Source organism: Heterocephalus glaber, unplaced genomic scaffold (assembly GCF_053883595.1).
Source record: "Heterocephalus glaber isolate CG9 unplaced genomic scaffold, H.glaber_assembly_v1.0 deba00001606, whole genome shotgun sequence".
NCBI lineage: Eukaryota > Metazoa > Chordata > Mammalia > Rodentia > Bathyergidae > Heterocephalus > Heterocephalus glaber.
The window spans coordinates 40,402,719-40,417,320 of NW_028258377.1; the positions used below are offsets into that span (position 1 = coordinate 40,402,719).

Genomic DNA, 14,602 nt, shown 5'->3' on the forward strand with positions numbered 1-14,602 from the left:
AAAGAAGCAGCTTCTGAATGTGAGTTTATGTTCTGGGTCATCCAAGGAGAAATGCTGGCCAGATAAAAAATGGCACCAGAACTCAACAACAATGTTTTGCAGTATGTAATTATCAACCACATAACATACCTGCCCTTAGCGCACATCTGTTCATGCAGCTCTGCGGGGAGATGGATGCAGACCACATGGGTCCTCTTATTCACAGAAGCAAGATGGCTTTCTAATTGTAGATCCCTGGCCAGAGTTTTGGGTTATGAGAGTCACTGGAGAGATCTCTTTTAGAAAAACTCACAACTGGGAGCACATTTCAGTGACAGAGTGGATCAAAAAACTTGCTTACTCATGTGACATACTCAACCTACTCAAACTCAACCTGTCACTTCAGGGGAGAATGACAACTGCGTTCAGGTTGGCAGATAAAGTGGATGCATTCAAAGCCAAACTGGAATTATGAGGGGGACAAGTGAACACTGGGATTTTTGACAAGTTTCATACATTAGCAGAGATTTCAAGAGACTGAGCCGGGGCCTTCTTTTTCCTAGCTGCTGCATGATCACCTGTATCAGCTGTCAGAAGAGTCTGAACATTACTTTCCAAATACACAAGACCCCAAAACTGGGAAAGAATGGATCTGTGACCCATTTGTGAATACACCATGTGAACTGAGTTTGTCCATTCTAGAAGAAGACCAATTGCTTGAGATTATAAATGATGGTGACCTTAAAGTATGTTTGAGGGAGTTTAAATTTCCATATATTCTGGATTAAAGTCAAGGAGGAATGTCTTGCAATTGCCACAAAAGCACTGAAAAGCCTGCTTCCATTTTCAACATCCTGTCTTTATGAAGCAGGGTTTTCTGCAGTGGCAGCAGCCAGAATGAGATTACAGAGTCACTGGACATAAGTAATACTGGTGTCACTGTCTCTCCTCACCTCCATCACCCCCAGGTGGGATGGTCCAGATGCAGGAAAACAAGCTAGGGCTCCCCCGATTCTGCATTATGGTGCATTGTATAATTATTTCATTATATATTACAATGTAGTAATAATAGAAATAAAGTGCACAATAGATGTAACATGCCCAAATCATCCCTAAACCATCATCCCATCTCCGTCCGTGGAAAAACTGTCTTCCATGAAACTGGGCCCTGGTGCCAAAGAGGCTGGGGCTGCTGATTTAAATAGATTACTCATGGAGCACCGGGTAGTGTGAGGACTGTGAGAACCGAGCTCACATCTGCGACAGGAACCGGCCCAGGTGAGAACAAGAATCGCGTGCTGAGTAGGACACCTTCAGGGAGAGAGAGGTTTGTGAGTTAATGTCATGGCCATCAAGAATGAGGGACAAGGAAATGGCACACTGTGTTGTTATTATTATGGGATGTGGACAGCAAAGACTCTGCCCAGGGGGTTTCACATGGGAATAAGGACACTTTTGGGAATTGGACTAGAAGTCATGCTTGTACGTTACAGGCTGGCAATGAACTTGTCTACATTTTTTCCATTCCCTGAGATGACTGGACAAGTTTATCTGGCATAGGAGATTTTAAGGCAGCACAGCTTTCAGGCAGTATCATGAGTTTCATTGGCTACTTTTATCTATATTTACAGTAGTATTGTGCACAAAAGCACAGCAGAAAAATAGGAGAAACTTGCAGTTTGGCCAGAAAAGAAAAGTTGTGGATGAGAAGGGCACCGCTGCTGAAGAGATAAGCATCATTAAAATGAAGCCAATTTGCAGGGAACAATTGGGAAAATGCCTTCAGAGGTTCTCACTGGTCAGACCCCACCAGTCACAGCTTCAAGGGGTTACAAATATGGACTCATTTGAAAGACTTTGCTCTGAGAGAGAATGCCAGGCACCTGTTTGAACAGGGCCACCTGGAAACTTGTTTCCTAGGGTTTGTTTCACAGTGCTCAGCCGTCTAGGCATTCAGAGAGTCCTGCAGCCATGGTCCAAGTGGACATGGCCGCTGCGCCAGCTGCTGGAAGATCTTGGGCATCATCCACATGGTGTTGGTTTTGCAAGTAAGCAGAATACAAGAGCTGCAGGGTCACAGAGGCTTCCAGCCAGCTTTCAAAGGATGGTGGGGAGGCAGGGTAATGTGTGGAACAATCAGAGTTCCCACAGGCACAGCTAAGACAGCAATATGCAAAGTGTGAGAGTGGAACTGAAGCTGTAATGCTTCAAGAGCATGGAAGGCCTGCTGAGGAAAGCCACAAGCAGTGAGCGGAGCCAGTCCAAGGTGCCACGGGGGCTGCAGCCAGCAAAGCTGTAGAGGGGGGCTGCCCACGCCCTTGGAAGCTCCTGTCATGCACCAGCTGTCCTGAGTGCCAGAGACATGGAGCCCCAAGATTTAATGTTTGTTCTGATGGGCTTTTGGTCTGGCTTTGCTATTCTCCTAGTCCTCTTGTTTGGAATGTTAGCCTTGTGCCTGTTCCAGCATTGTATGTTGGAAATGTGTAACCCTTTTTTATTTTTACAGGGGCTCACAGCTAAGTTTGCCTTGAGTCCTGGAAGAGACTTTGGACCTGGGCTTTTGGACAATGCTGTAACTGCTAAAACTTTGGGGCCTCTTGGAGATGGACTGAATGCATTTCGTATTTTGAGTTGGAGGCAAGCCTTTGGGGGCCAGGGGGAGTATTACAGTTTAGACCTTAGACGTCCTCCGGAAGTTCACGGATTGCAAACTTGGTCCCAAGCTGACGGAGCTACTGGGAATGGTGGAAACTCAGGGAGGTGGTGTCTGGTTGGAGGGGAGTCACTGGGGTGTGATTTCTCAGGGTATATCTCGGAGACCTTGGGCCCTGGGTCTAGTGTTAGTGAAGCTATGATCTGTGAAAAATCCAGGAACTTTCATGGTGATTTACTGCAAGAAAACCTCTCCACAAGACCAATAAGTGATAAACTGAAAGCCAGTAGAGGGTGATTTGATAAATTCCACAAGAGAAGTGGCCTCCACAGTGTGATAAGACCTGGTGAGGCTTCCGATTCTGACAAGGCCACTGCAGAAGCTGACAAGAAAGAATTTGCAGAATTTATGAAGGCAGAAGGATGCATCACTCAACAAGTGTTCAACTGTGATGAAACAGGGCTCTTGTGGAAGACGACGCTGAACAGAACCTATAGCACACGGAAGGAAAAGGCACTGCCAGGGCACAAGCCCTCGAAGGACAGGTTGACACTTTTGCTGTGTGCTAACGCAAGCGCTGATCTGAAGATTAAGCCACTACTGGTGTCCCATTCCCAGACCTCTCATGTGCTGAAGGACCAGAATGTGAACAAGGCCAGGCTGCCTGCTGTGTGGAGGGCCAATGTGAAAGCTTGGGTCACAAGGCAATTGTTCATGGAATGGCTGCACAAGGTGTTCACACCCACCATTAAGAAAAAGTCTTTGTAAATCAGGAGGGATGGAGGGGTTTAAGGGAGGGCAGCGGAATGGGGAAAAAATAAGAACCAAGAGAGATTATGTAAAGGCGCAAATTTCCAATGATGAATGTCATTATATTGTATACCTAAAATGTAACAATAAAATTAATTTAAAAAAAGAGAAATATCTGACAACTGCCCAAAAGGTGCCTTCTTCTGATGGACAGTGCCCAGGCACACCCTCAGTCTTGATGGATGATATGGACACTGAGTATGGCTTCATAAAGGTCAAGTTCCTTCCCCCAACATGACACCTCTTCTGCAGCCTAAGGACCAGCAAATGACCTGCAACTTCAAGAAGCTGCACACAAAGGTGCTCTTCACCAGGTGCCACTGCAGAGACAGACTAGCTGTGATGTGATGAAATCCACTATGGAAAAATGGAATGAGTGCCAGGATTGCTTGGAGAAGCACCTCCCCAACATAACTGTAAGGAACAGAATGTTAAATCTGATGAACAATAACATGGTCTCTCATTTCCAGAAGGTTATGCAGTGTAGGAAGAAACAAGTGACATCTGACTGCTTTTTCATCAAAACTGACCTTGCAGCTAAGAGACAAAGAGAGGAAACCCCTGACGGAGATCTCTCCAATGCCTTAAGTAGGGGCCACCCATCTTCCTGTCCTCCATGTTAGAAATTACTTCAAGCAAGGTGTTTGTGAACTGAGTTACCACTGTATTTGTTACAGAGGTAACAGGAAACTAATACAACTGTAAAAATTTCCAGATCCAAAGAATTGAAACTATAAAGGTAGAATTCCAGGATGGTGATGACAGTAGAGCATGGGCATGGGAGGCAAACTGACTAGAATTAGTGGAAGAACCACTTTCTGTTTACCAAGTTCCTTGTCTGTAAACTGGAGATAAAGATAGTACTCTCCAAACAGTATCCTTGTAAAGATCCAATGAGATAAAACTGTAAAGTTCTTGGCAGCAAGTAGATTAAGCTATTTTATCATTAAATTATTTTATCTATGGATCCCCTGTCCAACTATTATTGTTACAGTTTTTGGTGGTTAATCAGTGTTAATCTCCCCATGTGAATGCAACATCTGTGACAGTAGACACCGTATCTGTTTTTTTAAAATTTTATTTTATTGGTACATTTTAGGTTTACAATATAATGACATTCATCATTGGAAATTTGTACCTTTACATAATCTCTCTTGGTTTTTATTTTTCCCCATTCCCTGCCCTCCCTTCAACCCCTCCATTCCTCCCTATTTACAAAGACTTTGTTTCCGTCTTTTCATTTTCTCATGGTAATCCCATTCCCTTCTATCCTTTCCCCACCCCTCCCAATTCCTCCCCCTTTGCCCCCTTCTCTTCCGATTTCACATTATCTATTATGCCATTTAGTCCTTGTTTACACTTTCAGTGTCTCACACTAGAGAAACTATATGGTATTTATACACGTGTGTCCTGTTTATTTCACTTGAGTATGGCCTCAGTGTGCATCCACTTAGCTATAAATGTCTCTGATTTCTCATTTTTTTACGGCTGAGTAATACTCCATTTTATAAAAAAAAACACCCCACATTTTCTTTATCCAGTCTCCAGTTGATGGACATTTGGGCTGCTTCCAAGTTTTAGCTATTACAAATTGTGCTGCTATGAACATGGGTGCACATCTATCACTGTGGTATGATTCGTTTAATACTTTGGGGAAGATCCCCAGCAGGGGAATAGCTGGGTCAAATAGGACTTCCAGTCCTAGTTCTTTGAGGAATCTCCGTACTGATTTCCAGAGTGGTTGCACCAGTCTACACTCCCACCAGCAGTGGAGCAGGGTTCCTCTTTTCCCACAGCCCCGCCAGGATTTGTTATTGGTTGATTTCATGATAGCAGCCATTCTTTCTGGAGTGAGGTGGAATCTCAGCATTGTTTTCATTTGCATCTCTGGAATGACCAGTGATGTTGAACACTTTTTCATATGTTTATTTGCTATTTCTACTTGTCTGAGCAATCACTGTGTTTACTTGCTACTGAATTTCTAGTCCCTTGTACAACAACCAGATTACAGAAGGTATTCAGAAACTATGAGTTGTTGAGTGACTCACTGTTGTTCAATATGACAGTGAGGAGGAAGAAGGGGAGGAGGAGGAAGAGGAGAATGTTGATGACTGGCTTCGACAGCTCATGGGGCAGAAGTGTTCTTAGACCTCACCTTGGCAGGGGCTGCTCAGAACAAGGGGCCATCTTCCTTCCTTTACCTGCCCTTCATGATCACAAGTCTCCCAGGTGCCTCAGAGGTCCTGGACCTGACTCCCTTCTTCCCATGGTTTCAGACACAGACCTGGATGATATACCCAAAGATCAGACCCATGCTCCCCAGGGTGGTAATGTTAGCCAGTGTTAAGACGGACAGCAACTTGAGGTTCTGGATAAATGCCAGCATGATCAGGAAGGGCAGGATTGTCAGTATGTAGAAGCGAACGTCCAGGATAAGGGTCAGCACCAGGATCTTTCTGGGCTGGCAGGAGCTGGAGATGACGTGGGCCTCTTCCACTATCTCAGAGAGAGCGTAATGAAAGGCAGGGTAGTTGATGATCAGCAGAGGACGCCTAGTGCAATCTGAATTTCAGATAATCAGCAGAAAACCTTTTTAGTACAAACATGTTCCAAATATTGCATACTCAAAAGTAAAAATGGTAGTACTCACTATTTATCTGAAATTCCATTTTAACTGGGTGCCATGTGTTTTTATTTTCCAAATCTGGCCACCATAACTGCGGTGCCCATGAGTGTGATAACCAGAAATGCTTAGAATCATAAAATCTCAAGGCTGAAAGGCCCTTTTGTCATCTAGCCCAACCTCTTCTTCCCCACCAAGGGGTTGTTTTCTTTCATACAACTAGAGAAAGGGAGCGCATCACACACACATATCCTCTTCAACCTTAGCTCTACAGCTCAGAGATCTATCTGCTTGATTCCTGCATCTATAGTGCTGGTCAGAGATCGCTGGATGTGTGGATGTGCAAAAACAAATATGGTCCTCTACTCCACAAAGCTGAGAGAGAATGCTAGGACCAATCTGTAGAGTGTATTAGGGGTTCAAAAGGGAAAGTTGCAGCTAGTTTGCCTTATATTTAGTTAGTACAGCATCTTCTACACGACATCATGAGATAGCCAAAGTTCTTTTCAGGCTAAAAATTAAGTTAATTTGGCCTCTGCTTCTTCCTTTTAGAATGTGAGCCTCAGCACTTACAGAACTCCTAACTGTGGTCTAATCAGGGAGTACAAGTGAAGCTGTCACCTCTCACAACGTAAGTGTTATATTTTTGCTAATGTAACCCTGGCAGTGGGAAGTCTGCTTTTCTCACACTCTGATGAGAAGAGGTCTCTTTTACCTGTTGTAAACTGTGTGCTATAAACATAAAATAAACACTGCAGAAGCCCAGGTGGGTAATGATGAATAAGAAGCTGACAGTGTATCTGAAAAAGAAAAGAGGCAGAAAAAAAAAAAGAAGCAGAGAGAGAAAAGAGACATTAAAGTTATTTTTAGTAACTTTAGTTATGAAAGTGCTTTTATGTTTTTTAACAATCACTGTATTTGTTCGTTTGTTTTGGTTGCTTTGTGTGGTGCTGGGGCTGGAACCCAGTGCCTGTCACTTGCTAAGCAAGTGCTCTACTATTGAGGAATGTCCTCAGGTTTATACGTAGCACTGTATTAAAACCTTTAAAAATTTAAATTGCTATATTCTCCTTGCTCTATGTTTTTCCTTACAGCTTTTTATTTTTTTGTTGTTGCTGAAGACCTCCGATATCTGTCCTGTAGTAGTATATCCTGTTTCCTGCATGTGGTTGGTGACTTCCTTACACCATCATCTGTCTTGTTCCTCTATCCTGTACTTCTTCTAAGCTGATATTAGAGCCAATGACTTGATTTGACGACACTTCTTCATTTATTTTTTAACAGGAGTATTTCAGAGGTGTTGTTCCTTCCACATGCCTACTATAATCCATGCCAAGGCATAGTGTGCCTGGCTGTGCCATCTAAACATGGTGCTCAGTGCTAAGCTCAGTACACAGAGCCAGGAGCAGCAGTGCCTTCCTCCTTTATATTCCCACTGACTTGCCTGAGCATCCATGAAACACTGTTGCCTACCTAGGATGGATAGTTTCTAGTCAACCTCCAGAGGCATATAAGATACACTAAAACTTACAAATCATTGGTCTAGTTAGTTACTTCTCCAAATGTTTCCAACTCCTTTTAAATCACTGTATATCCAAATAAATGGCACAGTGTAAGCTGGATGTGTGGGAGCTCAATGTTTTGGGTTCCGTTCCTTGGTGTACCACTAAATTCCTGTATGATCCTGAGCAGCTTTATTGTCTTCACTGGGCTTCAATGCAGTATTTCCATCTCAACAGGTGTGGATAAAGTAAACTCTAAGGCCATTTCAGCCCTAAGTATTTATTCAGTGTCATCAGAAATTGATCACCATCTCACCTGTCTGATAATCAGAGTGACTCCTGATTGAGAGGATGAACTACTGAGAATCCCAGGACATGAGAGGCAGAAAGAATGAGGGCAGCTACAGCATTGACTCTCACTTTTCAGCACTGACTCCTGAGCTCCTCAGAGCTACAAAGGGCTCTGCTGGGAAGGTCGTAGTGAGAGGCTCTTGGCCAAATCTCTGCTTCTCGCTACCGATGATGACTTTGGATATGTTATTTAATCTCTATGTGCCGTGGTCACCTCATTATGTTGAGGACAATAAAATCCCACTCAGCCAAGTGTGGTGGCACATGCCTGTAATCCCAGCACCTGGGAGGCTGGGATGAGGATCACCATGATTTCAAGGCCAGCCTGGGTTACATAGCGAGACCCTGTCTCAAAAACAAAACAATATCAAGAAAAATCCTGCCCTGTCTACCTCATAAGTTTTTTGAGATGATCAGAGATGCCAAGACAGAAAACCATTCTGTACATCATTAACTTTTTATCAAGCAAGAAATGTCACCAGATGGGGCCTGAGGAGATTTCCCAAAGGGTAGATGGGGACCTCAACTTGTCCCTAACCACAGGGTAAGCAGTAGGTTCCTCACTTACATTACAGAAAACGATTTCAGGATGCATGGGTGAGAGTCATAAACAGATTTATTAGGCAGAGCTGAAGTACACACCTGGCAGATAGAGTGTGATGCATAACGAAGGGAGAGGTGCATTATGGTGTCGGGTAGTGACCATATATGTTCTTGGTGTGTCTTCGGGGTTGTCCTAAGACAGATGATCTCAGATGTGTCCCCGAGTGCCTGTCAGATTCCTGGGAAGGACTGGTTAGGGCTCAAATGCAAACATCTGCATGTATTTGAAGTTTAGAGATATGACAGCCAATGAATGCACTATTTCTGAGGGTGCAAGTCTGGGGCATTTGTGAATCTTTAGCATTAGAAGAAAAGCAGGGGCCTGAATTTACAGGAGCAACCATGGGGTTTGATGTACAGTGTGTCTTTAAAACTCTTGAGAATCTAGTAGTGAGTTGTAGGGGACAGGGGAAGGGGACGTTACCAGAACCTCTGCAGTGAGTCCTGGTCTCCTGCGAGCCACGGCAGCACACGGCGAATTACAGGAAAGGTAGAAAAATGAGACCGAGAAGAAGCTGAGCTTCGGGTCTGATCAGTGCTGCTCTGAGCGGCAAAGACAAAAGCCCCCAGCTTACCACGCCTTTTATTCAGTACATCGGGAGAAACAAATGTAACAGATGACTTGCAGAGAGTTCAATAGTTCACATTGGGATAAACAAGGTGTAACGGAAGGCTTGCAGAGAGTTCAGTACATCTCCGGCAAACAAGATGTTAATCAGTCCAAGAACAATGAGGAACTGAGCAGATGTTTGTTCTCCCAGGATGTTTCTTGTCCTGGAGAATCACAGCATCACTGGATCACTGAAGTCTCAGTTGTGACCGGAGGCCAAACTGGAGTTATTCTGTAGCTGGGCTGTAGGCAAGAGAACTAGGCTAACCAAATGATTTATCCCTAGAATTATGTAGCATTGCTCCCAACAGTGAGTAGTCTGGAAGGGAAAACACAGGATTTAGGATTAAATTTTTAAAAAGGTGTAACATTGAAACCTTAGGTAACTTTGTGTTCTGAAGCTGCAGTTTTCTTAAAAGTACAGTTTTTAAAGTATGATTTTCCTCATCTCCTTTCTGTCTTTATTTCTTCTCTCCTGCCTACCCCAGGAACAACCTGCACGCTCACTCACTGGGGCGGGGGGGGGGGGGGGGGGTGGTGTCGGTGATCAAAGAAAATATGGTCCACGGCCACACCTGGGAATAGGCTGGATCTATTTGCTCCAGCGTGAAAAAAATGGAGACATTTGATGAAAAAGCACATTTCTAAACATATGACTCTAAGTAAAGCACAAGAAAACAATATGAATTATATGTCTATAGGTCAAATTATATAGGTCTAAAGGCACATTTACTAGCTAGGGAGAAATGACTATCGTATGGGTGAAGATGGACTGGGAGTTTCTGCACCGTTTGATAGTTCCCAAAGAGAACATACTCATTTAAAACTTGCATAAATAAAGTCAGAACAGGAGAGGACAATTGTGACTGCAGTTGTCACTGTGCCTCTGGCACCTATGGCTCTACCTTGCCCATGCCAAGTGGGTCCTCAGCCAGGAGCTCGAACAGCTTTCCAGGCTGTACATCATGGTCTCCTCGTAGTTCACAAAGGTCTTCTGTAGTCTAGAGGAAAGGACAAGTAGTGTGGAACTCGAAACATTTTTGTTGAAGCTACAGTTTACTCCTTAAGTGAGGAATGAGTATATACAGTGTGCTAACATGGAGTGTGCTGTTACTTTCCTAATAATAGTATAGCTTATATGATTTTCTGGAATTTGTGTTATCCTTTTTCCCCCCAGTACTCTTTTAAAGGACAAATACTTAAGTGGACCCCATTGGATTTGTTTTGAGGGAAGAGCTGTGCAGTGATTTAGATCAGAAGCAGGACAGAGGGTTTCGGCAGTGTGTGTGGCCAGCCCCTCATCCTTTCTGGATTTACATATGTGCTTCCTGTTGCCTGGGGTGTGTGATTGGCTGCCACACCCGCCTTGGACTGGATGCCGGGCAACGAATCCTTCTAGGATGAGATGCCCAGGTCGCAGCCTCTCTTCATCCCTTGTCCCTCTTCGTAGGTAACCCTCTTGAAGGCTGAGGCAGGCCCAGCTGCAGGGCCATCTTGGTTCTGGGCAGGTGTAGGTAGGGGCAGTGCAGGTTGCTAAGGTCCACCATGCTCTGCTAATTTGCAGAACTGCTAGGATGCAGAAAAGGCCCAGGCTTGTTAGGAAACCAGGGTTTAAATCCCTCATCCCTGCAGACAACTGGAGACCTGGAGCAATCTAGTTCTGGGCATTTAGGTTCCGGGGAGGAGATGGAGAGACAGATCTGGAGATGGGGGGATACAAGTACCATCCTTCAGTTCCTGTTACTGCTCACTGCGGTTGGCATTTGCAATGTAAATGGGGTCACACAGCGCAGGGCTGGCAAACAAGTGCAATGCAACAACTTCAGGGATCAGACAGGCGACAGTGTCACAGAGCGGCTCCCTCTGAAGCTCTTTTGCAGAATTACTTTAAGCTTTTTTTTTTTTTTTGATACTGGGGATCAGACTCGGGACCTTGCGCTTGCGAAGCAGGCAGCAGAACCCCTGAGATAAATCCCTGGCCCACTTTCTTAACCTTTTTGCTGCTCTTACCCTTATCTTCTAACCCATCCCTTCCACAGGGCACTCTAAATTCTACAGATTAGCTCCCTTTGGCTTATGTGAAGGGACTTGCAGGACAGTGCAGCTTCTGCTGCAGAGGAAGCCGGATGCTGGCCCAGGCTCTCATGAGGAGGAAATAGGGGGGGACTCGGCGCCAGTCTGGCGGGGAAGCCCTGGGCACTTCCTTTCCTTTGTCACACTTTTCCTCCCATGAAATTCCCCGGTGGTCCCGGGCTTCCTAAGATAGAGCTTGGAGGTGGAAAATTCTCTTCTATCTTCTGCAAGAATGACTTTGAATAAAACCGTCTCCTTCAGCCAACTTCTGTCCGCTGAGTTTTGGTTTGAGTTGCAAGCAGAGCAGATGTTTGACTCCCGTGACCTTAGTGAGAAGTGGGCCACAGGAGCTGTAAGAACAGGACCAGGTGTGGTGGGGGCACCTGTGATCTCAGCTACTCAGGAGGCTGAGGCAGGAGAGCAAATTTAAGGCTAGCCTGGCCGATGTGGCAAGATCTTGTCTCAAAATAAAAAAAAAATTTAAAGGAGCTGGGGATGTAGCTCCGCAGTAGAGCACTGGCCTCACACACCAATCACAGGTAGGGTGGGGGCAGGGGGAAAGAAAAGAAGGAAAAAAAGAAAAGGGTGTTATGGGGACAATGGCAACCAGGAAGTGTGTGTCCAGTTCTAAGGGTAAGATTGGGTCTGGGCTCTGGAAGAACAAGGAAGAAGGAAGGCCCAGATGTGCCAGAGTAGCTACTTGACAAGGACTAGGCAGAAAAAAACTTTAAAAAAAACTGTAATACAGTATGGACAATGTTTCTAAAAGTGCACCATGATTTAGTATTGTCTTATGTGTTTTACATATTTTTTGGCCTATTACTTGGGTTGTTAATCTGTATGTATAATTAACTTTATAAGGACTTAAAATAAATAAATGAATCTGATCTGGTGAAGGGGGGAGGGGAAGGGAGAAAGAGAACTGAGATGTGTTATGTACACGTACCAATTCCCCACATGAATGCAATCAATAGGTACTCCAAACATGTGCTAATAAAAAATAAAAATTAAAAAAACATTTTTAATGTAAAATCTCCAGGTTTTTAAATATCGGCTCAAAAAAAAAACCCCAAACTGTGAACGTCCTCAAAAATCTACCTGAAGCCTGCAGTTGGCTCTTAGGCCATCAGTCTGAAAACTCTGCATGAGAAGTAGAAGAGAAGCACTGGCAAAGCTCAGAGAGGGGCTGTGGAGAATGCCCAGGTGTAACTGCTGGATGAGAAGCTCCAGAAAGCGTATCCTGCGCCGAAGGGTGCTCCAGTTAGCTGGGCCTGTACTCCAGTGTGCCTGTCAGGGCTATGCAGATCTGGCTTTAGGCTTTGGGAGCACTGAGGCCCATGGATCTCATTAGCACTATTTGTTTTCATTGCAACTGTCTTTCATCTTCTTTTAATAAATTATTATAATCATCAACACATGCTAATTATTCAGATCAGTGGGATTCTCTGCATTCACGGATCGTACCATCCACACTTCCACTTTCGGTTCCTCTTTCCCTGGTTTTCTCTCCCTCTCTCCAGCACCGGTCCAGGCCCTAAGAGTCCTTCTTAATTTTTGCTGTTCCTCCTTCCTCTACCTGTTCCCAGCCCATGGACATGTTCTGTTCTGTACTTCTCTGTGGTCGACTTAATGGTTTCCGTAAACGTATGAGAACGTGTGGTGTTTGTCTTTCTGTGTCTGGCTTGTTTCACTCAACATACTGATCTCCGGCTCTATCCATGCAGCAGCAAATGACAGGATCACATTCTTTTTTTGTGGCTGAGTAGTATTCCATTGTGTCTTTTCTTTCTGAGATTGTTTTTGTATTACAGTTTCAAATGGATAAAGCTTGAGTGTTATGTGTACTTTTAATGACTGAAGTCAGTGTAAATGATTCCTTTCATTGTTAACTATGTTTGTCACTTTTTTTTTTTTTAGGTACCCGGGATCGAACTCGGGTCCTTACACTTGCGCAGCAGGCAGCGAAACCACTGAGCTAAATCAACAGCCCTCTGAGCTAAATCCCCGGCCCGTTTGTCACTTTTAATAACTTGTCCTGAAAGGGGTTTGCCTGGAACCAATTACCCTGGCAAGGGGTCAGGAGATTATAAGGAAAAGCAGATGTCTAAGCATCTTGCATTTACCTGGCAGTTCAGAGGGTGCTTCTGCATCTTCTATCATGTTTGAGCTTCCAGGGACCAGGCTCAGGGGGCACAAAACCCTGGTGAGCCCTTGTAGCTCACTAAGTCTGGACCAAGAATATCTACTTGGAATTCTCCCCACCCCTCCACCATGTTTAGGATGCACTGCAGTTGGGGCAGGAGCTGGAGAGGGGCCCCGTTCATCAGGCCAGCAGTCAAGGGGAGCTCAACATCTCTGGGATGAGGGAGAAGAGGGCTCTAACCTGTGTGTGAGGTGCTGTGCACAGTTCAGCAGGACGACCGTGCAGTGCACTGTGAGGATCCCGATGGCCAGCAGGCTGAGGGGCCCAACCTGTGGAGAGGAGGCAGCCATGAGCTGCCAGCCCATCTCACCCCTCCCTAGCCCTCTCCCTACAGAATAAAGCTGCCTCTGGGACAAGAGACCCTGCTGAAGGTCCTGGGGGCCCTGCAGGTCTGCATGCCCATCCCAGGACCACTGCAAAGTGGCTGCTTAACCTCTGCCAGGATTCCTCCAGTGATGGAGAGCTTACCATCTCCCCACAAGGCTGTCTTTTCTCATATGCCTCCAGTTCTAGCCTACTGGAGTCCTTCAGGGCAATTTTAATTCCTTTATACACTGTAGTAGTATCAACAGCTAGGTTAGATAGAAATTAATATGCTGTCAGACAGGGATTGGGCCCTCAAGGAAGTCAGCACAAAAAAAATTACAGACATCAGAATTGTGGCCTGAAGTAAATCCCAAGAGAGCCAGGCCTCAGAATGGAAGCAATACCAGCCAGGGCTGCAGCCTCCCTAGAGATAAATGGCAATTTAGGCTTATACCGTGATTAACCAGTGGGCCTAGACAGGCACTAGACACATGGGTGGGGACCTGAACACCTGGGCCCATACTCCCCTCCCTTTCTGAGAATTCCTTGTTCTTCCTATGTACTATGTGACTTGTTTCCCTATTGGATCAATATTACCTAAGTGGCTATATACTTGTAGCCCTCTAGGTTGATTGTAGTCTGACCCAGGTTGTACCCATGTCATGACTCTGCTGTATAAAAGACCCCTGAGGAAGGGCTTTGGTGGCCCCCACTCAGCACCCCTGTTTCTGAGGAGCTTTCTCTTAATAACTGTTTCTACTCTTAACCTCTTCTTTCAATCTTTCACATTTGGGGAACACGGACTCAACATCCCTGACATCCGATAAGTGGGGAGTTAAGTTTTTCCTCTATCACTAGCCCTCACCTCCTCTCAGATACTTGAAGACCA

General features: G+C 45.0%; 1 protein-coding gene across 1 annotated transcript in view; it reads right to left on the reverse strand.

The window, feature by feature from the left end:
* The window catches only part of LOC101708584 (proton-coupled amino acid transporter 3), a 33,998-nt gene that overhangs the window by 10,229 nt on the left and 9,167 nt on the right, over positions 1 to 14,602 (reverse strand). Inside the window, 4 exon segments of the mRNA XM_087194659.1 lie at positions 5,727 to 5,942; positions 6,781 to 6,865; positions 10,037 to 10,132; positions 13,588 to 13,676. Of these exon segments, the coding sequence (XP_087050785.1) occupies positions 5,727 to 5,942; positions 6,781 to 6,865; positions 10,037 to 10,132; positions 13,588 to 13,676 (486 nt within the window).